The following is a 23,510-nucleotide window of genomic DNA, read 5'->3' as shown; positions in this document are numbered from 1 at the left end:
TCACCACCCGCGAGTCGCTCACGAGGAAACTGAGGCGCCGAGAAAGTACGCAGCCAGTGGAGGGGCTGGGATTTGAACCCCAGTGCCTCCTCCATGCGCATAGCCCTTATGTTCCACTGCCTCCTAGTGATGGTTAGTTGTCATTACAACAGTAAAAACAGACGTTTACTGAGTGCATTGCCTTTGGGGTTTCATTTTCCTTGCAACAAACCTAAGGGATGGGCCGGTTCGGCGGAGAAGGGAAGAAGAGACTGGTCCAAGGTCACAGAGCTGGTGAGAGGCCACTCCAGGGCCTCAGGCTGGCGCCGTGGGTGGTAGTGGTCAGCACCGGGTGTCCCTCCGGGGTTTACCGCAGCAAGGCTTTATGGCGCTGCTAGGCGTTGGAGATGAGGCTCAAATTCTCTCACCCCCTGAAGAGCTTTCCTCGGGTTTGAGCTCACCTGCTGCCTTGCTCTGGGACGTGGTATTCAGCGTCCTGGCCTTTCCTGCCTGGCCAGGGCCTGGGAGGGCAAGTGGTTTGAGCAAGACCTCGTGAGAGTTCAGTTCGGTTCCCACAGGGCCTCCTCCACCAGGGCTGGGGGCAGCCCCGGAGGCAGGCGGAGGGAAAGGGCCCGTCTCAGGCGCCGCCTGGCCATCCTCGTAGGGCCTGAGGGCCCTTCCAGGTGGTCGAATCTTGAGGTCCATTTTACAGACAGGTGGGGAAACGCAGGCCAAGGAGAGACAGGGGACTCAGACCCGGTCAGTGTGGCGGCCTAAAGAGGCGGGACTTGGCCCTGAACTCCCAGGCTTGGACTGCTCCTCAGCATCCTGCTGAACTGTCCCATCCGGAAGGAAGTTGGGCTCCCATACCCTGGCTGACCCTTCCTGGCCTGCTGTTCGCCAGGGCCCTGGAGACTGGCTGAGGACTGGTTGCCATAGAGATGGTGGGGAGGACAGTTCCAAGGCTGGCAGATGGGGCTGGGGGGCGGGGCCGGACACCAATATGCTAAACGCCCACCAACAGTTGGCCAGGACCAGGTCGCGGAGGCCAGGGCAGGAACCCCGGCTCCAGGCTCCAGGGACAGCTCCAGGGCTGCTCAAGCTCCTCTCAGGCATCCCCCAGGCTGAGCAGGTGAGGGCGGCCCTGCCGGGGGACTTCCAACGGCTCACTTCCAACCTTCCCAGAGAGCAGGCTGGCTCTCTGGGGTCGGGGCGGCCAGGGGTGAGGCAGGCCCTTGAGAGGCCGCGAGGCTGGAGCTGAGGCCCAGGTGAGAGCCAGGGAGGCTCGAGGGTGGAAGGGTCCGAGGGAAGCCTGCCAGGATGGGGCGAAGGCCAGAGGATACCAGGGGAGGACTCCCAGGCCTCTGGAGGAGCGGCGCTGCAGGGGGCGCAGCGTCGTGGGGAGGACACCGAGTTTCTTCCACGTCGGCTGAACAAATCCGGGGCCCTGCGGGGCATTCAGAAGAGCCGCCCGGGGCCAGAGGCAGCACAGTGCAATGGTGACAAATCTGGGCTGTGGGGACAGACTCAACGTGTGCAGGTCCTGGCTCCGCTTACTGGCTGTGTGACCTTAGCCAAATGACGTCATTCTGAACCTCGGTGTTCTCATCGGCGTGAGGGGCAGCGTGAAGGGAAGGTGAAAGTCCTGAGCTGCTGCGGTTTGAATATCATGGACTGAGGTGGCTGGCAGTCCGCTTCAGGGCCAGCCAAGGCGCAGAGAAGCGGAGGCCCCCTGGGGAGGCGCGAGGTGCTCTAGGAGCTGGGCCCCCTCTCCTGTCTCTGCCCAGAGGAGGCCCGGGAGCGGTGACAGTGCGATTCAGGACCAGCAGCCGCGATCTCAGAGCGTAGGGCGGGCTGCGAAGAAGGACCGGACGTCCAGGGCCAGGAACAAGAAAGGGCATGCTTCTGCCGAGGCTGAGGAGTAAGCAGCTGTGGGAAGGGCCGAGGGTGGGTGGGTGGGATGCTGGATGTCAGGCCCCGCTGGGGGCTGGCACCCTGACCCTGACCTCTGCCCCCTGCCCTCTCCCTCCTCAGTCTCTTCTTCCCCTGCCCTCGGAAACCCTCCTTCCCTTTCCAGTGGGCCTGGGAGCGCGTCGCCAGAAACAGTCGAGCTACGCTTCAGCCTGGCTCCCCCTCGGCCCCTGGCCAGCATGCCCCGCTCTTGGCCTTGGTATCCCCCAAGCACAAGTCCAGCTGCAAGTCCACTGCCAACCTCCTGGAGGCTCACGGCTCACGCCGGAAGACGAAGACTCAGAACGTGGAGACAAGTCGGCAGCTCAGAGCCTGGAGCTGCGTCTCCATCCCTTCCAACCGAGAGGACGGCCGAGAGCTGGCGCTGCCCCGTGGGCATGAGCGTGGCCTCCAGCCGCCTGGGAAGAGGTCAGGGTCCGAGTCGGAGTCCGAGGAGGCTGCTGAGCTGGAGGCCCCCAGTGCTGAGGAGGCGGAGAGGGGTCTGAGCCCGAGGGATCTGCCCCAGCTCCCCAGGAAAGGGCCGATCCCCAGGGAGAAGTGGTTTGCAGAGGCAGCGGAGGAGGGTGAGGAGGAAGAGCACAGGGCCCCCCCCAGAAGGAGGGCGGGGGCTCTGAGAAAGGGGTGGAATTCCTGCGAGGAGGCCTCCGAGGAGGGGGAGCTGCAGTGGCAAGGGAGCAGCGCCGGCTCCGGCAACTCCCGAGGACCACGGAGGAGGAAGGCAAGGGCCCCGAAGCTGGAGGGGACAAGGGACCTGGAAGAGCTGCGGCAGCAATTACAGCAAGACCTGGACTGTGGTGAGCGTGAGGGTCGATGCCCGGGTGCCCCAGGAGGTTCCACATCGGGGAGAAGGCTGGGGGGCCAGGGCCTGAGCCAGGAGTTCAGGCAGGTGGCAGGCCTGGGCTCCAGGGGCTGGGCGGGATTGCCCAGTCGGCGGAGAGAGAGGGCAGTCTCTGACTCTTCCCCGCAGGGGCTGGTCCCACAAAGCATCTCTCAAAGGCTTTGCGGGCTGCCGTCCAGACCTCCAACAGGAGCGAGTGGGCCCATGCCTCGGGGGATGACGAGACCCTCCTGTTCGTCAACTTCCCCAACCGCACCTTCCACAAACGGCAGGCGGCCACCAGGTGAGGTGGAGAGGGGAGGAGGCTGGGTGGGGGCCCGGGCAGAGCGTAGGGAAGGGGGCAGTTCTCCAAGTGACGCTTAGTCATCCATCCTCTCCTTCTCTTCCTTCGTCTCTTCATCAGTCTTCTGTCCATCCATCCATCCATCCATCCATCCATCTCTCCGTCCACCCATCTGTCTGTGTGTCTGTCCGTCTGCTTGGCCAACTGTCTGTTGACGTGGGCAACTTTTTCAGTCTCTTCCCATCTTCTATCCACTCCTAATTTACTAACTAAGTGATCAATGCAGCACATACGGAGTGTACACTTATGGTCCGTGGGATATAAAGGTTGAACACTCGGTCCAGACCGACGAGGCTCTGGGCCTGCGGGCGGAGCGACAACAATGGCGGCAGAGTTGGGTGATCGCCGTGCCCGGGGCTTGCACGGGAGACGGGGGTGGGGGACGGAGGGCGCAGTCCGGATAGCCTGTGCAGCTGCCGGCATCAGTGGGGGCTGGGACGGGCCTGAACCAGGTGGCCAGGGGAGAGGCGAGAGGGGTGTCCACTTGGAGGCTGGCTCAGTGGGCCTCAGGGACGGGTTAGAGGTGGCAGGTGAGAATCCGTTCGGCATTCTGGTAGTGCCCTCCATGCCTACCCTGTCATCTCCTGCCTGAAATCCGCCCGTGCCTCCTGCGCCCTCGGGACAAAGCCCGGCGCCCTCGGTAAGGAGGCTCCTGTCTCCATGCCCACCGGTCAGAGTGGCTGTTGTGGCCCGTGCTGGCCCTCTCTGCTGTCCTGGGACTGGCCCTCTCCCTGCTCTGCCCAGCTCGCTCAGATGCACCTTTCGGCTCTCCAGTCAGGGGCCCCGCCAGTTCTCCTCCGTGCTCGCCTCCGTCATGGCTCTTGCCTGCCCCGCCATGTGGCAGGGGTGCCGGGCTGTCCATCGGTCCCTGTGCACAGCCTGAGGGCGGGCGGGTGCCAGGCCTTGTCAATCACAGCATCTCTGATGCCCAACATGGGACCAGGTACGTAGTAGATGCTCAATAAATACATGCTAACTGAATAACTGCATCTACCCCTTTGCCTGTCTGTCCATCTTTCCATCTGACCACACCCAGGTCTGCAGGAACTCCCCAAAACCAAGTGTCTGTCCAGGCTGGGCACTGTTCTAGCTGCCGGGGATACGTCGGCGGTGAATGTATCAGGACAGACGAGAAACTGTGCTGCCGGGAGGCTTACATTGTACTCGGGCAGAAGGAGAATTGATAAAGGAACCAAGCGTTTAGCTAGAGCTGGGCAGTACCAGAGGGGTCGATGGGCCGGTGAGGGACTCTCTGTCCCCGGCACGCGAGCCAGGGCCTGACTGATGAGAAGGAACTGGCCTGAGATCTGGGGGAAGAAGCTTCCAGGCCAACCGAGGTGGTGTCTATTCAACCGTCCGCACCATGCACCCGCCCCTCCGTCCATCCATTTTGTTTCTTCTTTCCATCCATTCATCCATCCACCTGTCCCTCAGACCAAAATACACTAACCTAGCCCCGCACTGCCCTACCTGGTCCCTGAACCCGCCCCCCCCCCCCGCCCCCGCCACCATGAGGCTCCTGTGCCCCCCACACCTCTCTTCCTGTTCTCCCCCACCCCGCCCAAGGAGCCTGCTGCAGGCCTGGGAGCGGCGGCAGCGGGAGGAGCAGCAGCAGGCCGAGCTGCGGCGCGCCCGGGAGCAGCAGGTCCAGCAGCAGGTGGCCCGCTGCCTGGCGGCCTATGCGCCCAGAGGGGGCCGAGGGCCGGGGGCCGCCCGGCAGAAACTGGAAGAGCTGAGGTAGGAAGCCCGGCTTCGGGGGGGCCTGGCGGGGACGGACAGAAGGTCCCAAGAGACCCAGTCCTCCCCTGCCCTCCCCTGCCCTCAGGCCTGAGCCTCCGCTGCCACCCTCCGGCGGCTCGGGCGGGCCGGCCGGCCCCTTTGCTGCACTTCACAGACCAGGACAAGGGGGCTCAGGGGGAGGGGCTGGGCCAGCGTCGCCTGGGGAGTACCAATCTCAGGAGCTGTCAGGCGCTCAGGTTCAATGTGCTACGTGCTTCATCACTTTCAAATCTTGTTCTGTTCCAAAGCCAGGCATACTTGCTATAAAAGTTCAGCTATTACCAAGAGTGGATGCACAAGGTGAACAGCACCTATAATCCCACTCCTGAAGAAGGCAATGCCCATGGTCAAGGTGAAGAGTCATCTGTTTTAGTCTCTTCCTATAGCTTGACCATTAAAAAAAAGACAAATGCGTATTTAAAAGAAAATCTCTTTGAGACTTATAACAGGCCCATGAGGTGGGTATTATCGCCATCCCCATGATTCTACAGATGAGGAAACAGAGGCTCAGAGAACGGAAATAATGTACCAAAGGTAGCAAGTGAGCAGCGAAGCTGGGATTCCAACCCAGGCAGCCCGTTGGCCGCCCGCCCCACTGCCTGGGAGGGCTCGGTGCTCACCCAGTCCTCAGGCAGAGGGCACCGGGATCTTCCCCCAAAGCCCAGCCAGGTGAAACAGATAACGCTGAGGTCACCACTGCCGTGGACAAGGAGCACCTACTGGGCGCCGCTGGCACCAGGGCGGCCCCTTCCTGGCTCCGTCTCCCTTCCCCCTGGGAGATGCCTTCTGACCAGACCTCAAGTTCATTGCTTTTCACAAAGGCAGAAAGCGGAAGGTTTCAAACTCCAAGGGGCAGATGGCAGTGAGATGAGTATTTCAAACCCTCACCTTTCATTTGCCTCTTGGGAGCAGGTATTTCCCACGGGGCCTCGCAGCCTGGGAACTTTCCTCCGTCTGAGCTGCAGCGGAGACTCCGGCCTGCCCAGGAGGGAGGGCACAGAGAGGTTGCCCTGGGCGGGGAGGTGAAGTGCCTTGCATGGGATCAGAGGTGATGATGGCGGACGGGGCCGACATCCACGGACACCGCCCCCTTCCTCACTCGGGCTCCCAGACCCGTGCTTTCTCTGAATTCTAACAGAAATGACAGAAGGATCAGGCAGGAGAGCGCACGTGACATCACGGGCAGGACGGAGACTGAATGGCAGCTCATGTTTCCCAGCGCCCCGCCCCCTTGTAACTGCTGTAAATTCCCTCCTACACGGCAGACTCCTTGTGGCAGTAACTTCTGTTCCTGGCCATGAGTTTTCAAGTCTCCCTCTCTTTCTTTTTAAAAATATTTTACTTATGTATTTTTAGACAGAAGGGAAGGGAGGGAAAGGGAAACAATGTGTAGTTGTCTCCCTCACGCCCCCTACTGGGGACCTGGCCCACAACCCAGGCATGTGCCCTGACTGGGAATCGAACCAGTGACCCTTTGGTTCGCAGGCCGGCACTCAGTCCACTGAGCCACAGCAGCCAGGGCTCAAGTCTATGTCCTTTTCCTGACCAGAGGAAGATTCCCTCCCTGGCTCACAGCCAAGGGTCTGGGCCCTGCAAGGCAGTGTTTTCTGCAGGGCCCGGGGGCCAGCGAGAGCTAGCCTCCCCTCCCCTCCCACACTGTCTGTGGGTGCTGCCACCACGCCCTGTGGCCTCTCTTTCGTGCCTCTCGGATGGGTACCCGGACCTGTGTGTGATGGGGCCGGAGGGCCCCTCCCGCTGTCAGGAGGCTCAGCTTGCTGAGCAGACACATTTCTGAGAAGGGCACAGACTGGATTTTGTAAGTGGGTTTGTGCTTCTCCAGCGGAAATCTTTCGGGATGTGTCCTTTCATTTGCAACACATTGTCTAGTTCCTGTGTCCCATTTCCTAAGCTGTCTGCTTATGGGAACCGCAGCAAATGCTGGCAAGCTTGTCCGATCCCTGCCACAGCACAGAGGAGAAAACAGCCCAGAGCCCAGCGCAGGGCTGTGGCCAAAGCCACAGCTTCCTCCTCACAGGCGCAGTGGGAGAAGGTGCGGGCGTGGACCAGGGAGGGGAGAGGCTGCGCGAGCAGATGCCCAGTTGCTCAGAAGCCAGCGTTGGCCCCTCTCCCTCAGGGGCGGCTGGGAGGACGGGCGAGCCCTGGCTGCACAGCCCGGAGACTTCAGCTCGGGTCCCAGCTGTGCAACCTTGGCCAAGCCGCTCAACCCTCCTGAGCCCTAGGGGAGCTGCGGTAGAGTGGGGCAAACACTAATTCCTACCCCAGTGACCTCAGGAGGGATCCAGGGCGAGGACAGGCGTGAAATGGCCTTGTAAAGGTGAGGGCGGGAGGACTCATAGTCCTCAGTGAAGACGAGTGGCTCACGAGTGGGGATGGGTTGTGTCCAGGGCTAGCTGCCCAGAGGCCCGTCTCCCCGCAGGCGCCAGGAGCGAGAGCGCTTTGTTGAGTACCAGGCCGAGCTGCAGGGCATCCAGCACAGGGTGCAGGCCCGGCCCTACCTGTTCCAGCAGGCCATGCAGGTGAGGCAGGCAGGTGGCCTCCCCCTGAGAACACGGCTTCTCACTGGGCCTGTGGGTAGGGGGTGCAGAGTGGGAGAGGGCCCCCTTAGATGGGACCCCAGGCTGCAGCCCATGTGGAAGCCCTGGACCCCCTCAGTAAGCAGAGCCCCACTTGTCCTCGGTGGCCCTGGTGCAGAGCAGGACACCGCCCCCCTTTCTCTCTCCCCAGGCCAATGCCCGGCTCACCGTGACCAGGCGTTTCTCCCAGGTGCTGTCGGCCCTGGGCCTGGATGAGAAACAGCTGCTGGCTGAGACAAGCAAGGGCACCTCCAGGAAACCCAGGTGAGGCCGTCCAGCTGGCCAAGACTCTGGCTCTGTCCAGCTGTGGGGAGAAGGGGCGCCACCACCAGCACTCCGGGTCCCGCAGGGTCTCCTCCTGCCATCTCCCTGTCGCCCTTCAACTTGGGCTGGGAGTCTGGGGAAAGGCCGAGGGAACTCGGTGGGCAGCCCTGAACCCAAGCTTCAGTCCTGCCCTGTCCACCCCGCATCCCCCCTCCATGACCCCGAAGACTCCGCTCCTCTAGCAGGCAGCAGGTACATCCCCAGGCTCTGCCCTCCATGTCACCTGAGGAAGGTGGGGCCAGGGTTATTCCCCCACTTCTCCGTGAAGAAACTCAAGACCTGAGGGGGCAGGGTCTCTCCCAAGGACACGGGAGTGAATAAGCAGCAGAGTCAGTCTGGGAATCTCGGCCATCTGAGTGGCTACACATCAAGCCTCCGTTGTGAACTGGCTGCATGCCAGTCCCCCCCTGTATACTGTCCCTTATGCTTTAGAGTAACCCGCTGCAGAGCAGGGATTATGAAGCCTAATTCACAAGAAGGAAACTGAGGCTCAAAGACAGGAAGTCAGTCCCTCAGGGTCCCACAGCATAGGAGCCAGATTTGAACCTGTATCATAAACGGCAGTGCCCTTTCCCCTCCTACAGCCCGGGTGTCCCTGGGTGGGGGGCTGGGCAGCAGCGGAGCCCAGTGGCCTCTACCCTAGTGTTCATCTTTAAGGAGGCATAGGTCAACAGAGAGAGTGGAGCGCTGTTCTCAAAGCCCCCCAAGGACAGAATCCGTCGGCAGCCAGCCCGAGAGGCAGTCCACCCCAAGCCCAGACTGGAGATCCAGTCCCTTAGATAAAAATTAAAGGCTTTATGAAAAACACAGTGTGGAACTGCTGGTGGTGGTGGGAAGAGGCTGTGGGCTGGGAGGAGGATGTGGTGGGTGGGTAGGCAGCAGATTGAGCTCATCTCCCCATCCCCCCAGGGGCTCTGGGTGTTTCAGCCGCCAGCACCCAGCACACACGGCCTTCTGTCTGCTGCCGAGAAGTGGGGCATCTCACAGAGCACCCCCACCCCACCCCACCCCCCAGCCTCCAGCACATATGCTGGGTCCTAGAAATTCGAGAGTGAATAGGACAGGATGGCCTCTGCCTTTGAGAACTCCCAGTCCGTTGGGGGCGTGGGCAGACCTTTGAAGGGGCGCGTACATCACACCATAGCAGATGTATGCTTGGGGAACGCCAGATGGCGCAACTCGGGGGTGGGGGTGTGGGGGGAGTCAGGAGGGATTGCGTGAACTGGGCTTTTAACTTTAAGTAACTTCAAGTTATAGCCCCTCTCACGGGGGGAAAAAAAGCACACACACACAGTTGTGCCAAATTTTGCACCCCATTTCAGGGGTTTCACAAGCACACAGTTCTTCTGGAGCTCCTTAGCAGTTCACGGAGCGCAGGTTAGAACACCCATTCCGACCCAGGCCGGGTAGCTCAGTTGGTTAGAGCGTCAGCCCCATAGCCAAGGTTGCCGGTTAGATACGGTCAGGGCACATACAAGAATCAACCAATGAATGCATAGCTAATCAGAACAACAAATTAGTGTTCTTCTTTCTAAAATCGATACATAAAAATTGGGGGGGAAAGTCCAGAGAACCGGGGAAGGCAGCCTTTGCTGACAAAACTGGTTAGAGGGACTCAGGCTGGGCTGTGGAGCTCGGAGGAGAGTAAGCTGGGTCCTCCAGCACCCGAAGGAGGCACGACCCCAGGGAGTCCATTGGGGGACGCCTCACTGGAGCGGGGGAGCTGTCCACGGAAAGTCCGTGAGACAGTGCGCATCCCGCGGCTGGGCTGTGCAAGCGCAGGGAAGCCCGGCAGGGGCCGCCAGCTCCGGGGACGCCGGCTCAGATGCCCTTTAGGCCCTCATAGCTCTGGGGCCCAGAGCTCCATCAGGTCCGCGCACCCAGATGAGCGCACGCGCCATTGCACCACCGACTCAAAGACGCCCATCCGGCGGGAGGGAGCCGAGACCCAGCACTCCGGCTCCAATCCCGGCCTTCCCATGAACCTCTGGGGCAGGCGCTGGCCGAATGACGGAAGCAGCCGCTCTTAGTTTCCGGCAACACGACAGCGGCTGCCGGGCGACCCGGAAGTTTTCCCATTTTGCGTCGTCTGGGCTCGGTGGCGGCCGGGCTCGGGGCAGACGTACCACCATGGGGTCGTCAAAGAAGCACCGCGGGGAGAAGGAGGCGACCGGGACGACGGCAGCGGCCGGCACCGGGGGCGCCACCGAGCAGCCGCCGCGACATCGGGAGCACAAAAAACACAAGCACCGGAGCGGCGGCGGCGGCGGCGGCAGCAGCGGTGGCGAACGACGGAAGCGGAGCCGGGAACGGGGCACCGAGCGCGGGAGCGGGCGGCGCGAGACCGAGGCCCGCAGCAGTGCGCACGGGCGGGAGCGCAGCCAGGCCGAGCCCTCCGAGCGGCGCGTGAAGCGGGAAAAGCGCGACGATGGCTACGAGGCCGGTGAGGCACGGGGCCTGCGCAGGGGGCGGGGCGGGGCGGGCGGCCGGCCGGGGGTCCCAGGGTCCCAGGGTCCCAGGGTCCCAGGCTGTGGAGGCAGGGCCCGCCCAGCTTTGCAAGTGGAGGCAGCCACAGGTTGTCTTCGTCAGCACCTACCAAAAGGCCTTTTTAAGGGTATTTGGTGTTAAAGGTTGCCCTCCTCTACTAATCTCTGAGGACAGAGATTTTGTTTTCCTTAATTGGCTATTCACAGGCCCTCAATGAATGAATGAATGAAGGGAGGAGGGAGGGAGGGAGGGACAGGAATGGTGTCAACGTGTCAGAAGCAAGACAAAACCTGGTAAGGTGAGGGCAAATCGTGTAGGGCGCGCAGGAGAGACCTGAGGCTGTGAGATAGGTAGGGGTCTGAACAGAAAGGGCCCTGTGGGCTGTATTAAGAACTCTGAACTTTGTCCTGGGGGGTGGTAGAGAGCCATGGATTTGAAGCGGGAGTGAGTTGATCCCGTGCACATTTTGCAAAGATCACCGCATGGAGAACTGGGTCGAGGGCGGTGGAGGCTGGAGGCCAGAAGTGGCCTGCACCAAAGTGGCGGCAGCGGCGGTGGTGTGGAGAGACTCGGCCCGACGGCAGGGGTAGTTCCAAAGAGGAGTGAACGCGCTTGCGTGAGGGTGGAAGGGAAAGAAGGAATTGAGGGTGACTGGAATTTCGGCTTGAGCAGCTAGGTGGGTCGTGGCGTCGTCCACTGAAGTTGAGGAGTTTGAAAGAGAAGCAGATGTGGGGGGCAAGATAATGAACTCAGTTTTGGGGAGTGTTGCATTTGCTGTGCACTGGCGAGACCCAGGGTCTGGGCTCGATGGAGCGATGTGGGAGAGGCGAGTGACTCGGTGGCAAATGAAGGCCCCCGGGAGAGTGGGGAGCGTGAAGCCAGGGTCAGGGGCAGAGCCCAAGAAATGCTAATACTTTAGTAGAAGGTGGAGCATAACACCACGGGAAAGGTGGAGAGTGGCCAAAAGGCAGGAGAAGCACTGAGCCTTGTGTCACGGGGTCTGTGGGAGGAGGGCTGTTGGAAGGACGTGGTCGGAAGCATCGCACACCGCCGGCCGTCAGAACCGGAGCTGCAAAGAGTCCGTTGGATTTAGACGTAAGGAGGCTGGCGAGCCTGGAGACGGGGCACCGGAGGGGTTGGAATCCAGGGTCCCCGTGGGAGGGAAGGGGAGGAGGAGGGTCGTGGGGTGGGGGTGCAGGAAGGACCGGCGTGCCGCGGGAGTTCGGTCGGGGCAGCGCCACCTGAGGGTGTCTAGCTTCCGCCTGTGTTCGGTGAAGTTGTTTTCTCTTCGTGAGGTGGATGGAGGGAGTTTGAAATGCTGCTTTACCTCTGCGTTCCCAACATCCAGCACAGAGCAGGACAGCAAGGAGTGTTTTTCTTGACTCCGTGAATTGCAGAAGACACGGCCATGCTGCCGACACGGTCCCTGCCTCGCGGGGAGTAACGGGCCCAGAAGTGGCCGACCGTGCTGTGGAGTCTGGGGGAGCAGCTCGTTCTGATTGATGTACGGTTGAACCGGACGTCCTGAGGGACGTGGCACGTGGTCTTGCCGTTTGGCTGGGACTTTGTCGTTCGGAGTGAAGCCCGAGCGGGCAGTGCAGGTTCCAAACACAGAACACACAAAGGGAAGGCGTAGCAAAGAGAGGGGTGCGGAAAGTCGGGCATTTGGGGCCAAGGAGAGAAGGTGTGTCGATGAGGAGGGCTCCTCAGGACTGGGACTCAGCCAGAAGGAGGCACGCGGCTGGGCGACAGCTGCCGTGTTCCCGAGTCTCAGGGAGGCCGGTGCTGGCGAGGGCCCTCGTCTGCGGCCCTGCAGCCGGGGCCGAGGATGTGGCTTCTTGGATGCGCGTTCAGCTCCTGAGCCCTGCGTCCTGTCGTTCCAGCTGCCAGTTCCAAACCCAGCTCGGGAGATGCCTCGTCACTCAGCATCGAGGAGACCAAGTAAGTCCTGTTCCCCTGTCTCCACCTCTTCCTCCTGAAACAGGCAGGTGTGGAGCGGCCGCGTTAGGGAGGCTGTTCGCATACAAGGGCGCTCCGGTTGGAACCGGACGTGCCGTAAACCACGTTAGCCCACCGTCTGAGCTCTGGGGAGGACACTGAGCCCCCGGCCCGGGGCAGGAGGGCCCAGCACCCTCGTTCCCTGGTTTGGAGGCCAGGCCCTCCCATGCCGCGGACCGCCCCGGTCCGGCCCTGTGTCTGGGACCCTTCGCGCCGCTCAGTCCCATGTGTGTCCAGAAATGCATTTGGTGCCCCGACTCATTTTTATTTTTTGACAGCTCCTAACACTTGTATCTCTTGTCCTCAGTAAACTCCGGGCAAAGCTGGGGCTGAAACCCTTGGAGGTCAATGCCGTCAAGAAGGGTGAGTGTGTGGCCGAGGACGGGGGTGAGGCAGGGCGTGTGGGTGGAGGAGAGCAGGGCTGGAGCAGACGCTCAGTCGCCGTCGCGGTCTGTGTGTGTGCGCTCTCGGTGGGGACGGGACTCCTTGCTGTCGCCATGGCCCTCGGCTTGTTCTCCAAGTTTGGACGGTGGGCGTTGCCACCTCGCTCGGGCGCCAGGCGGCATTAGAAGGGCTGAGGGATGCACGCAGTCGCCACAGACTGATCGGGGCCGTGTGGGTGTTGGGTTGTTTTTTTAAGCGTGATTTGGGGGGGGTTGGAAGGCACAGAGGGTCCCATCATGCTGTGTGGGATGGCATGGGAGTGGGGGGTAAAGCGGGGGTAGGGAAGGGAAGGATCCTTCCCCCTTCCCTTGGCCCCTTCTGGCCCCCCGAGCTGGAAGGGGGCCGGGTGAGTGCCTCCCTCCTCTCCCCACCAGCCGTGGGCAGGCATGGGCTCACGTCTGGGCCCCCCTTCCAGAGGCGGGCACCAAGGAGGAGCCCGTGGCGGCCGACATCATCAACCCCATGGCCTTGCGGCAGCGAGAGGAGCTACGAGAGAAGCTGGCGGCTGCCAAAGAAAAGCGCCTCCTGAACCAAAAGCTGGGGTGAGGGGGGCCCCAGCCAGGGCGGGCAGGGGAAGGGCCCAAGGAGGCCGCCGAGGAGCTCTGTGGCCGGGGTTGGGCAGGAGGGGCTGGGCTCCCGAAGGCTCACGTGTTCCCTCTTCAGGAAGATCAAGACTCTGGGAGAGGACGACCCCTGGCTGGACGACACTGCGGCCTGGATCGAGAGGAGCCGGCAGCTTCAGAAGGAGAAGGACTTGGCAGAGAAGAGGGTGAGGACCTGGGTGGCCGGGGGCGTTGCTCGGTGCCTCTGGCGCCAGGGGAGCTGGTGAGGCAGGAGGCTGACCCAGGGAGGGGAGGCCGGGCTCAGGGGGCTGGGAGGTCCGTGGTCAATGGCATCTGCTCTGCATTCTTGGTGGCTTTCCCACAAGGTCTACGCTTTTTGTACTCCCACTTGAGAAAGCACTGTGGGTCTTCCGGTGACCCTCAGTAGCCCTGAGGTCATAGGTCCTTGTGCCCCGCCCCTTGTCCCGCAGGCCAAGCTGCTGGAGGAGATGGACCAAGAGTTTGGTGTCAGCACTCTGGTGGAGGAGGAGTTCGGGCAGAGGCGGCAGGTGAGGGGGGTGGGGTGGGGGCGGCACGCTGTCCTTGGTGCTGGGGCTCCGGGACTGCGTGGGTCAGGGCTCCTGACCCGGCTGGACCCTCCCCCTTCCTTCTAGAACCTGTACAGCGCCCGGGACCTGCAGGGCCTCACCGTGGAGCACGCCGTGGATTCCTTCAGGGAGGGGGAGACGATGATCCTCACCCTCAAGGACAAGGGTGGGTTGCGCTGGGGTCCTCTGGGTGGGGCGCAGGCGCTGCTGAGTTGAGGGCAGGTGTGACTGCCCGCTGCCCCCGCCGTGTCCCCAGGGGTGCTGCAGGAGGAGGAGGACGTGCTGGTGAACGTGAACCTGGTGGACAAGGAGCGGGCAGAGAAGAACGTGGAGTTGCGGAAGAAGAAGCCCGACTACCTGCCCTACGCAGAGGACGAGAGCGTGGACGACTTGGCCCAGGCAGGCGGGCAGCGCGGGGCTGGGGCAGGGCACCTGGGCCGTGCGGGCTCTGAGGGGTTGGCGGCTCTGGGGCTCTCCACTGGCCAGGCTGGGTCCCAACCTGTACCTCTCGCCTTGCAGCAAAAGCCCCGCTCCATCCTGTCCAAGTACGACGAGGAGCTGGAGGGCGAGCGGCCGCACTCCTTCCGCCTGGAGCAGGGCGGCGTGGCCGACGGCCTCCGGGAACGCGAGCTCGAAGAGATCCGGGCCAGGCTGCGGCTGCAAGCTCAGTCCCTGAGCGCGGTCGGGCCCCGGCTGGCCTCCGAGTACCTCACACCGGAGGAGATGGTGAGCTCCGTGGTCGGCAGCCCCGGGGAGGTGCTGGGGCGGCAGTGGGGGTGGGCAGAGCAGGGACCGGGAGCCAGGTGGGCCTGCGTCTGAGCTCAGGCTCTGCCCGGTGGCCAGCCTGTGCCACAGGCGAGCCTCGTAACTGTGAGCCTGAGGTGCACCATCTGAAGTGGGGGTGGTGGGAGCCCCCTCTTTCGGGCTGGTGCAGGGTTAGTGACGATCTGGTAAGTGGCGATTCTGGGGCTGTGTGTGGGTTTCGCTTTGGGGATTCCTGGGTGAACACAGAGGTCGATCGGCCGGCTCAGCAGCCTGCATGGCTGAGTGGCCAAGAGCAGGCCCTGGGGCCTCACGGCCGAGAGTCACAGCCCCAACTCTCCCCCTGAGCTGCTGGGGGACCCTGGGCAAGGCACTTAGGCGCTGTGCCTCAGTTTCCTCACCTCGCTGGTGGGGTGACACGCACACACCCCACGTCTTGTTTCCTGTAGGAAGCGTTCATCCTCGTGGGCTGGTGGTGGCCCGCCTCCCCGCTTCCCCCTTCACGTCTCCCCTCTCCTCCCCTCCCCTCAGGTGACCTTCAAAAAGACCAAGCGGAAGGTGAAGAAAATCCGCAAAAAGGAGAAGGAGGTGATAGTGCAGGCCGACGACTTGCTGCCTCTTGGGGACCAGACTCAAGACGGGGACTTCGGCTCCAGGTGGGCTTGGACACCGGGGCGGGGGGTGGGGGCGGGCCGGCCTGGGGGCCGCTGCCCACTGGAGCGGTCTCTCTCGCCCAGGCTGCGGGGCCGGGGTCGGCGCCGAGTGCCCGAGGGGGACGAGGAGGCCCCGGAGGAGGAGGAGAAGGAGCCCGCGCCCCAGCCCCCGCAGTCGGATGACACTCGCGTGGAGAACATGGACATCAGCGATGAGGGTGAGCGCCCGCCGGCTGAGGACGGGTGGAGGGGCCGGCGGGGAGAGCCGGGGGGGTCCCAGAGGGCGGCCTGAGCAGGCATCTCCTTGTCTCCACCAGAGGAGGGCGGAGGGCCGCCGCCCGGGTCCCCGGAGGCGCTGGAGGAGGACGAGGCGGAGCTGGAGCTGCAGAAGCAGCTGGAGAAGGGGCGCCGGCTGCGGCAGCTGCAGCAGCTGCGGGACAGCGGCGAGAAGGTAGGGACCCCGCGGCCGGGTGTGGGCACGGGGGGCCGGGCCTCAGCGGGGCCGAGCCGGACCTGACGCCGACCCGGAGTTCACTTGCAGATGGGGCAGGTGTCCAAGGTGAAAACACGGTGTTTCAGAAAACACAGGGGGTTGTGTTTACGACTTGATGGTAGAGAAAGATTTTTTCCTCTTTTGTGTTCAAAATACACAAAAAGAGGAAAAAAGGAATACACATGATGACACATATCATCTTATTTTTAAGTGTATAGTCTAGTAGCGCATCCATATTGTTGCGCAGACGCCACCGTGCATCCCCGTAACTCCGTTCCTCTCGTGAGACGGAAACCCCGTTGGCCCCGGCACTCGCTCCCACCCCGCCCGCCCCGGCACCCCGCGCTCTGCTCTCTGTCTGTGAGTGGGACTCCTCGCGGGGCCTCCTTGGGGTGGAACCGCAGAGTGTTTGTCTTCTTGTGATGGGCCTATTTCAAGAGAGAGGTTTTTAAAGATGTAAATGTAAAGCATAAGCCATGTAGGAAAAAACCTAACATTTCTTCTTAGAAATTAGGAACTTAAGTTTTCTTTAAAAGGTATCATGAAGAATGTGAAAAGGCCCCAAGAAGAGACTCGCCCATATGTGTAACTGTCCGTGGGCTGGTGTCAAGAATGTGTAAAGAACAAAGACTTGGCAAGACAGAAACGGGCCAAAGACCCAGCAGGCAGTGCACAGACCAGGGAAGGTGAGCGGCCAGGGGAATGCCCGGCGGGGCTCAGCTCCTGCCGTGGTCCCGGACGGGAGAGCTGGAGCAGTGACTCACAGGCCACGCCCCCGCCGCCTGTCTCAGACGCCCGAGTCTGACGAAGCCTAGCGTGCGGCGTGGAGCTGCCAGAATCCTTAGCACTTTGCAGGGCTCGTGAGTCTAATCAGATAGGGGAGACGGCAGCACATGCTTTTATAGTGAAAGTGTGTGTGTGCACGCACGTGTGAGTGTGTGTGTGTCACCTGCGGCCCGGAGAAACGCTTGCCCGTGCGCACAGGAAACAAGCCCGTGGCCGCATCCCGAGTGGCGGCAGGACACGCCCATCCTCGCTGCACGAGACGCCCGGACTGAGTTCTGCTCCCGTCGTGGGAGGTGACCGTGCAGTGGGAAGCCAGCGAACTGGAGCCACTCATGTCAAGATTCACTGTTAAAATATTTTTTTAAAAAGCAAATCAAGGTGCCTCATTAGCTTAGTAGCATGTTAGTTTCATAAAAAGCAGATCAGCCCTGGCTGGCGTGGCTCAGTGGACTGCGCACCGTCCTGTGGACCGAAAGGTCGCCGGTTCAGTTCCCAGTCAGGGCGCACGCCTGGGTTGCAGGCCAGGTTGCCAGTTGGGGGCGTGTGAGAGGCAACCAGACATGGATGTTTCTCTCCCCCTTCCTTCCTCTCTTTCTCTGAAAAAATAAATGAGTAAAATCTAAAAAAAAAATGCAAACTAGAAGAATTACAAGATTCAGATTCCATGATGTTTGAAGAACGCACGGCAAAATGACACACTGTTTGTGGTCGTCCCGACGTGGTGAACCTGGAAGGAAGGACAGGGAATTGTGACCACAGATGTGGGGCCCTGAAGGGTACTCGGGTGGTGGGTGTGCGTTTGCTTATTGCTATTATTTTAAAAGAAAAATGCATTGTTAGATACAACCCTTTTAGGTTTATGGTGACGTTCATTAAAAAAGAAGTACAGTAACGTGGAAGGGAAGGGGTGCAGAAGTGGGTGCCCTGGCTAGAAACTTCTCTGAGGAGGTTGCTTTGGAGGGCAGAGCAGTGAGGCTGCGTGTTGAAGACCACTTTTTTCAGGGTGGGGGTCCCAGATTATCCTGTGCTCTGGCGGTGACGCCACAGAGGGGACAGAGTGGGTGCAGTCGGGGCGTAGTGTCAGGAGCAGAGTTTGAGCGGCCTCGGCCGTACCAGGTAGGGGGGTGGGCGTCCGAGACAGGAGGGAAGGCAGGGGTGTGGGTGGTCGGGGCACTCAGTGCTGGGAGCACGGGAAAGTTCCAGGGGGCGTCTGAGTGCCCTGCAGCGTCGGGAGGGTGGGGGGTTCTAGAAGAGGTGGGTGGCAAGGAAGCGGCAAGAGAGGCCCTGGTGCACTCCCGGCCCTGGAGGGGGGCGTCTGAGGCTGAGGTAGTCAGTTGAGGGGCTTTGGAAAAGGGTTGGCAGGGCCATGGTCACGATGGCCACGTAGGGTTTTGGATGTTGGTCCAAAGGGCAGTAGGGAGCCACTGATGGCTTTGGAGCAGCGGAGTGACCTAGTCCAGCGAGATTGGTGCAGGTGCAGAGTGGACAGCAGACTGGGGTCAGGGAGGACGTGGGGGCCGTCAGAGGTCCGCTGTGGGCAGTGGGCATGGCGTGTCTTGCTGCTCCCAGGGAGGACCTTGGGTTCCTGGGTCTCCGTGGCAGCGTCCCGGCGCCTTCTGGGTTTGCCCACAGCCGCTCGCTGCTCCTCCAGGTGGTGGAGATCGTGAAGAAGCTGGAGTCCCGCCAGCGGGGCTGGGAGGAGGAGGAGGACCCCGAGCGGAAGGGGGCCATCGTGTTCAACGCCACGTCGGAGTTCTGCCGCACCCTGGGGGAGATCCCCACCTACGGGCTGGCTGGCAACCGCGAGGAGCAGGAGGAGCTCATGGTGGGTGTTCGGGCAGCCCCCTGCCCCCACAGACCTGCGCTGCTCGGGACCGGGGGCGGGGTGGGCTTCCCTGGGGGTCCGCAGGGGTGCGCCTGGGCTGATGCTGGGCTTGCATCCTCAGGACTTTGAACGGGACGAGGACCGCTCGGCCAACGGCGGCTCCGAGTCCGATGGGGAGGAGAACATCGGCTGGAGCACGGTCAACCTGGACGAGGAGAAGCAGCACCAGGACGTGAGGAGGGGCGGCGCGGAGGGGCTGGGGGCGTGGACGGGCCGGGACCACACAGCCTTGGCGGGGGGGGGGCGGTGCGGTTCGAGGCTTCGGCTGGTGGCAAGCCCCTCGGTGTCTCAGCGCCTCAGCCTCCCAGGCTCCCCGCGAGGCTTGAGGGAGGCGTCTGGGCACGCGGGGCCCGGCCGAGGGAAGGACCACAGCCGGGTGAGGTGGGGGCTGACTGGTGGGTACAGGGGGAGAAGAGTCCCCCTGGCCCACTCGCCCCCGTGTGTCGCCCCCCCAGTTCTCGGCCTCCTCCACCACCATCCTGGACGAGGAGCCCATCGTGAACAGAGGGCTGGCGGCCGCGCTGCTCCTGTGCCAGAACAAAGGTGAGAGGCTCCGGGCGCCGTGCAGCCAGGTGCCCGCACAGCCTGCTCCGGTCCCCTCCGCTGTCTCTCCCCTGCGCCCGGGGCTGCTAGCCGCTCCGTTTGCACCCAGTGGGGGGCGGTCTTGGGGCTGTACGGCCTGCTCTTTATCATCCCACCTGTGACGGCTTTGCTCACGTGCCCCCGACAGAGCACCGTTTGTCTCTCGGTGCCCAGTGTCTCCCCTGAGGAAGGATGGGGGGCCTTGAAGCAGTCCGGGCCACGGCACGGAGACCCCGGCGTTAGGATCCCAGCTCCACCATTTACTTGGTCGGTGGCCCTCGACAAGGGCTGATTCCTCCGGGTCTCTTCCGTTTGTCTGCAAAGCAGGCCTGACGCCTTTGCTCGCACAGCCCGGCTGTGAGGTCCCCGCAGGGCCCCCTGTGCAGTCGAGGGTGCCAGGCCCCCCTGGGGCTGCGCCCCTGGGCTGGGGTGGACAGTCCGGGGTCTCACTGCCTCCCTCCCCAGGGCTGCTGGAGACGACGGTGCAGAAGGTGGCCCGGGTGAAGGCCCCCAACAAGTCCCTGCCGTCGGCGGTGTACTGCATCGAGGACAAGATGTGAGTGCGGCAGGGTGGGCGGAGGCTGGGGGCTGGCGCCCGCTTGGGACCGCCCGGCCCCCAGGCAGGGTGGGCGGGGGCCGGCCCTGACGCCCCTTCTGCCTCGGGTCAGGGCCATCGATGACAAGTACAGCCGGCGGGAGGAGTACCGCGGCTTCACCCAGGACTTCAAGGAGAAGGACGGCTACAAGCCGGACGTTAAGATCGAGTACGTGGACGAGACGGGCCGGAAGCTCACCCCAAAGGAGGTGAGGGCCTCTGGGGGCCAGGGGGCACGGCGGAGCCCGGGCTCAGTTGGCCGCTGGCCAGGGGCCATGGGGAAGCATCCGGCGCTCTGTCGTCCCCCCGTGTCGTCCTCTCTGGTGGGCATAGCGGTCCCCCTCACAGGCCTGGTGGGAGGGGCAGCGGGCTCCTCTGCTCAGCTGCCCCTGTAGTGGCTGCGCCTGCCCTCGGGGCACCATTCTGGCGGGCAGGGTGCGGGCCCTGGACTTGCTCCTGTGCCCCCCCGACCCCCAGCTCCCGCTGGCGGCGCTTGCCTGACTGTGCTGCCCCCTCCCCGTCTTGCACCCCCACCCCACCCCACCTGTGCTGTTCCCCACACACGCCCCGGGGTTGCTGGCCTCCCCCGACCCCATGTGACCTGGCCCGCCTCAGCCCAGCAGGTCTCACCCGAGACCCTGCGTGCCCCCAGCGCAGCGCGCCTCTCTCCAGAGCCCGTCTCCCCTTCTCCCAGCCCCTGCCCGCCACCCTGGGTCAGCCGGGTGTCCACTCCTCCCCTGCCCTGTGGGGCATGGGCAGCTCTGACACAGTCCCTGCCGGTGTCCTCAGGCTTTCCGGCAGCTGTCCCACCGCTTCCACGGGAAAGGCTCGGGCAAGATGAAGACAGAGCGGCGGATGAAGAAGCTGGACGAGGAGGCGGTGGGTGGCCCTTGGGGAAGGGGGGGGGGTGGCTTCTGCATCCGCCGGTGCCGGGGGGCTGGTGGCTGGGGCTGGTCCTTCTGGTGCTAACTGGCCACGGCCCCGCAGCTCCTGAAGAAGATGAGCTCCAGCGACACGCCCCTGGGCACCGTGGCTCTGCTCCAGGAGAAGCAGAAGGCCCAGAAGACACCGTACATCGTGCTCAGTGGCAGTGGGAAGAGCATGAATGCGTGAGTGGGCCGGCGCGGGGGCCCGGGAGGGGGGCGGGCGGTGGGCCCGGTGCTCGCACTGCAGCCTCATGCCTGTCTTCTCTCTGCAGGAACACCATCACCAAGTGAGGCCGCCCTCGCTTCCACTCCCTGCCCCGACTTTAATATTAAATAAAGGTCCCTTCTTATTTTTTCCTCCCTGGTCATGGTGCAGAGTCCAGGGTTAGACCAGGAGGAGAGGCAGGCAGTGTTGGCAGGAGCATCGACGCCATCCTCGGGCAGGCTGAGTGGTCCGCTGTGCGACCTCGGGCAAGTCACTGAGCCTCTCTGAGCCTCAGTTCCGCCATTTGTGCAGGGCGTCTTACGGAGATCAAATGAGCTCATTCACTCATCCATTCACCGGGAATTCGGAGGTGACATGGCTCAGAGTCTGGCCTTTGCGAGGTGAGGCCTGGTCGTCGGAAGACGTGAATAACTAAACAAGATGCAGGGAGAGAACCAGCCTGGACCCTCTAAGGCGCTCCCCCCGACCCTGGCCACCAGCCAGCCGAAGCCAGGCCAGTGGTTTACGTTGTCAACCCCCTCCCCCACCACCCTGAAGGTCACGATCTGTCTCCTGCAAGACAGACCTTCTGGTAAGAAGTGGAGGCTCGGGCACCCAGTTTCCAGTGCCACACAAGTCACTGCCTGCCAGGCCCCAGACTGCCCAGCCTGGCAGGGCAGGGCCTGGGTCGAGTGTCCCCCCGGAGACCGGTCCCGGGAGCGGCTGCAGCGGGGAAGACGGGCGTCCTGGGGTGACTCGGAGGAGGAGGCCTGCAGTGCTGCCGAGGGGCCGCCGGGCCCGGAAACGGGGAAGGGTGACACGCGGCTCCCCAAGGGAGCTGGACAGACCGGGTCCCGCCCCCGCCTACGTCCGGATGTGTTCCAGATGGCTCAGGTTGTTTCAAAAATGAGAAACGTAAGCAAAGAACAGAATACAGCCGCCTTAGCCGACGGCTCTGGGCGGCAGCTTCTGCTCGGCAGACGCGCCCTGCAGTCTCCTTTCTTGGGCCCCCGCCTCCCCGCCCTGCGGTCGGCCCGACTGAGTCTGTGCCTCAGCTCCTCCCTCGGGCCCCTCGGTGGTGCCCTGGTGCCCGCGGGGCGTCCGGCCTGCGCTTAGGGTTTGAGGAGCCTCAGTCCGTTTCTCCCAGAAGCCCACACGGGCCGTCTGGTGTCGACAGGCAGTGCCGTGTCCCTGGGGGTGGCCCGTGGCACCGGCCCTGGCCAAGCTCGTTGCGAAGCCCACGCTTCATCCCCTGCAGGCGACAGTCCAATGGTCAGGGGGCCGTCGCCATCGTCGGAGCCAGAAGGGCCTGCGGCAGCCGTGGACCAGGCTTCCTCTGAACTCCGACCCTGGCGACTGGGAGGGCAGGAAGTGGCGGACAGGGGCTTGGCAGGTCTTGCAGAGGTGGGCCTCCTCCAGGAAGCCTGTCCAGTTGACACCATCGTGACCTCCTGTCCTGTCCTGTGGCTGCTGACCCCCAGGCCAGGTGCCTACCCTTCCCTGCCTGATGCACGCTAACACCTCCCCAGAGCGCCTGTCCACCTGGCCGGGCCAGGGGCGGGGATTGAGTCAGTTCAGCCCCTAGGAGGGATCGGGGTCCCTGAACCCTTTGGTGCCCGACCCCCAGGGAGGGTGTGCATCCGGCCTGGCCGCCCAGTGGAGGGCCCGCCGGCAGTGCTTCGGCGGCCCGGGGGCACTGAGGCAGCGGTGCCGTGGAGCAGGCCGGTATGACGGTCAGCGAGCTCTCAGCCGGGGCTGGGGGCAAGCTGGGCGCTGACCCCGGGCGCTCTTCCGTTCACTCGCTGGTTGACCTTGGGCAACAAATACCACTGAACCCCGGCGTTCCTGTGTGCGTCTCGGGACGTGATCTCAGACTCGCGGGGCTGGCGTAAAGCAGAGCTGAGAACTCCTGTCCTCTCGTGACTTCAGCACACGCGTGCTGAGCACCTGCTGCCCGGGCCCGTGGGGCTCCGACGAGGCGCAGCCACTGACCAAGGACACTGCCGGATGTGAAGGCCCTTCTCGGCCTGGTGTGGGTCCTCCGTGCCGACTGTCCGAGGCAGGCGCGGCCCGGGCCTTGTGCAGGGGCAGGATGGGGCCCCTCTTCTCTGGTGGTCCTGCTCTCTCTGGCTGTGCCCACCCCCTTCAGGTCCTCCAGACCCCTTCAGCCTGTGCCCCTCCTGTCAGCTAATGGTCCCTTTTGGTGCTTCCCCCACAGTGTGGTGAGGACTGTCCAGCCCACAGGACCAGGAACCTGCTCCCTCCCCTCCTCCTCCTCCAGAGCTGGCTGGGTTTAACACGCCTTCTCTCCAATTCATACTCTGGGGGCCCAGGCAGGGCCCTGCATCCTAGGCACCCTGGTGCAGTGGGGGAAAGGTGCCCCTCGGGGCTGCCGGGCACAGGCCCTTGGAGCACGCTGGTGGGCTGAGTTCCCACCCGTCTTCACCCAAGGTGCTATTCTTGGTGCCCCTGGGACCGAGCGAGGCCCCCTGTCCCGGCTTCCCCATCTGATCCTGTCATTGTCCCGTGGTGGCCTCAGGACCCAGGCGGTCCATGTGCAGACTGGGGGTGACCTGAGGGGCCAGTCAGGCGAGGGGCCCGCTCTGCGGGGTCGGGCTTCTGGGGCTTGAACGTCTGGTGACATGATAAACATTGAAGTTCCCTTCCCTTCCTTGGCCGTGGGCCTGGGTCTTCCCGCCACCCACTGCCTGCGTGA

The 23,510-nt window shown here is 63.2% G+C and overlaps 2 protein-coding genes across 2 annotated transcripts; both read left to right on the top strand.

The window, feature by feature from the left end:
* The first annotated feature begins 979 nt into the window (after positions 1-979).
* On the top strand, positions 980-8,618 carry LOC123829497 (testis specific 10 interacting protein). Its single transcript, XM_045855279.1, has 8 exons — positions 980-1,111; positions 1,767-1,900; positions 2,014-2,744; positions 2,918-3,071; positions 4,698-4,868; positions 7,348-7,447; positions 7,656-7,768; positions 8,486-8,618. Exons 1-8 carry the CDS (start codon positions 983-985, stop codon positions 8,616-8,618), a joined length of 1,665 nt encoding a protein of 554 aa, XP_045711235.1. The 5' UTR covers positions 980-982.
* A 1,272-nt stretch (positions 8,619-9,890) lies between these two features.
* Positions 9,891-20,946, top strand: SART1 (spliceosome associated factor 1, recruiter of U4/U6.U5 tri-snRNP). Its single transcript, XM_045855437.1, has 20 exons — positions 9,891-10,271; positions 12,199-12,256; positions 12,621-12,676; positions 13,173-13,299; positions 13,421-13,526; positions 13,791-13,868; positions 13,974-14,073; positions 14,164-14,306; positions 14,427-14,633; positions 15,201-15,325; positions 15,407-15,540; positions 15,640-15,773; positions 18,253-18,426; positions 18,548-18,658; positions 18,942-19,029; positions 19,534-19,624; positions 19,737-19,872; positions 20,453-20,542; positions 20,651-20,772; positions 20,862-20,946. Exons 1-20 carry the CDS (start codon positions 9,959-9,961, stop codon positions 20,878-20,880), a joined length of 2,412 nt encoding a protein of 803 aa, XP_045711393.1. The 5' UTR covers positions 9,891-9,958; the 3' UTR covers positions 20,881-20,946.
* Positions 20,947-23,510: the final 2,564 nt, after the last annotated feature.

This window comes from Phyllostomus hastatus, unplaced genomic scaffold (assembly GCF_019186645.2).
Source record: "Phyllostomus hastatus isolate PE091 unplaced genomic scaffold, TTU_PhHast_1.1 phas_scaffold_11, whole genome shotgun sequence".
In the NCBI taxonomy this organism is placed as follows: domain Eukaryota; kingdom Metazoa; phylum Chordata; class Mammalia; order Chiroptera; family Phyllostomidae; genus Phyllostomus; species Phyllostomus hastatus.
The sequence above is the reverse complement of the archived record's forward strand: the minus strand, read 5'-3'. Positions and strand labels throughout refer to the sequence as shown.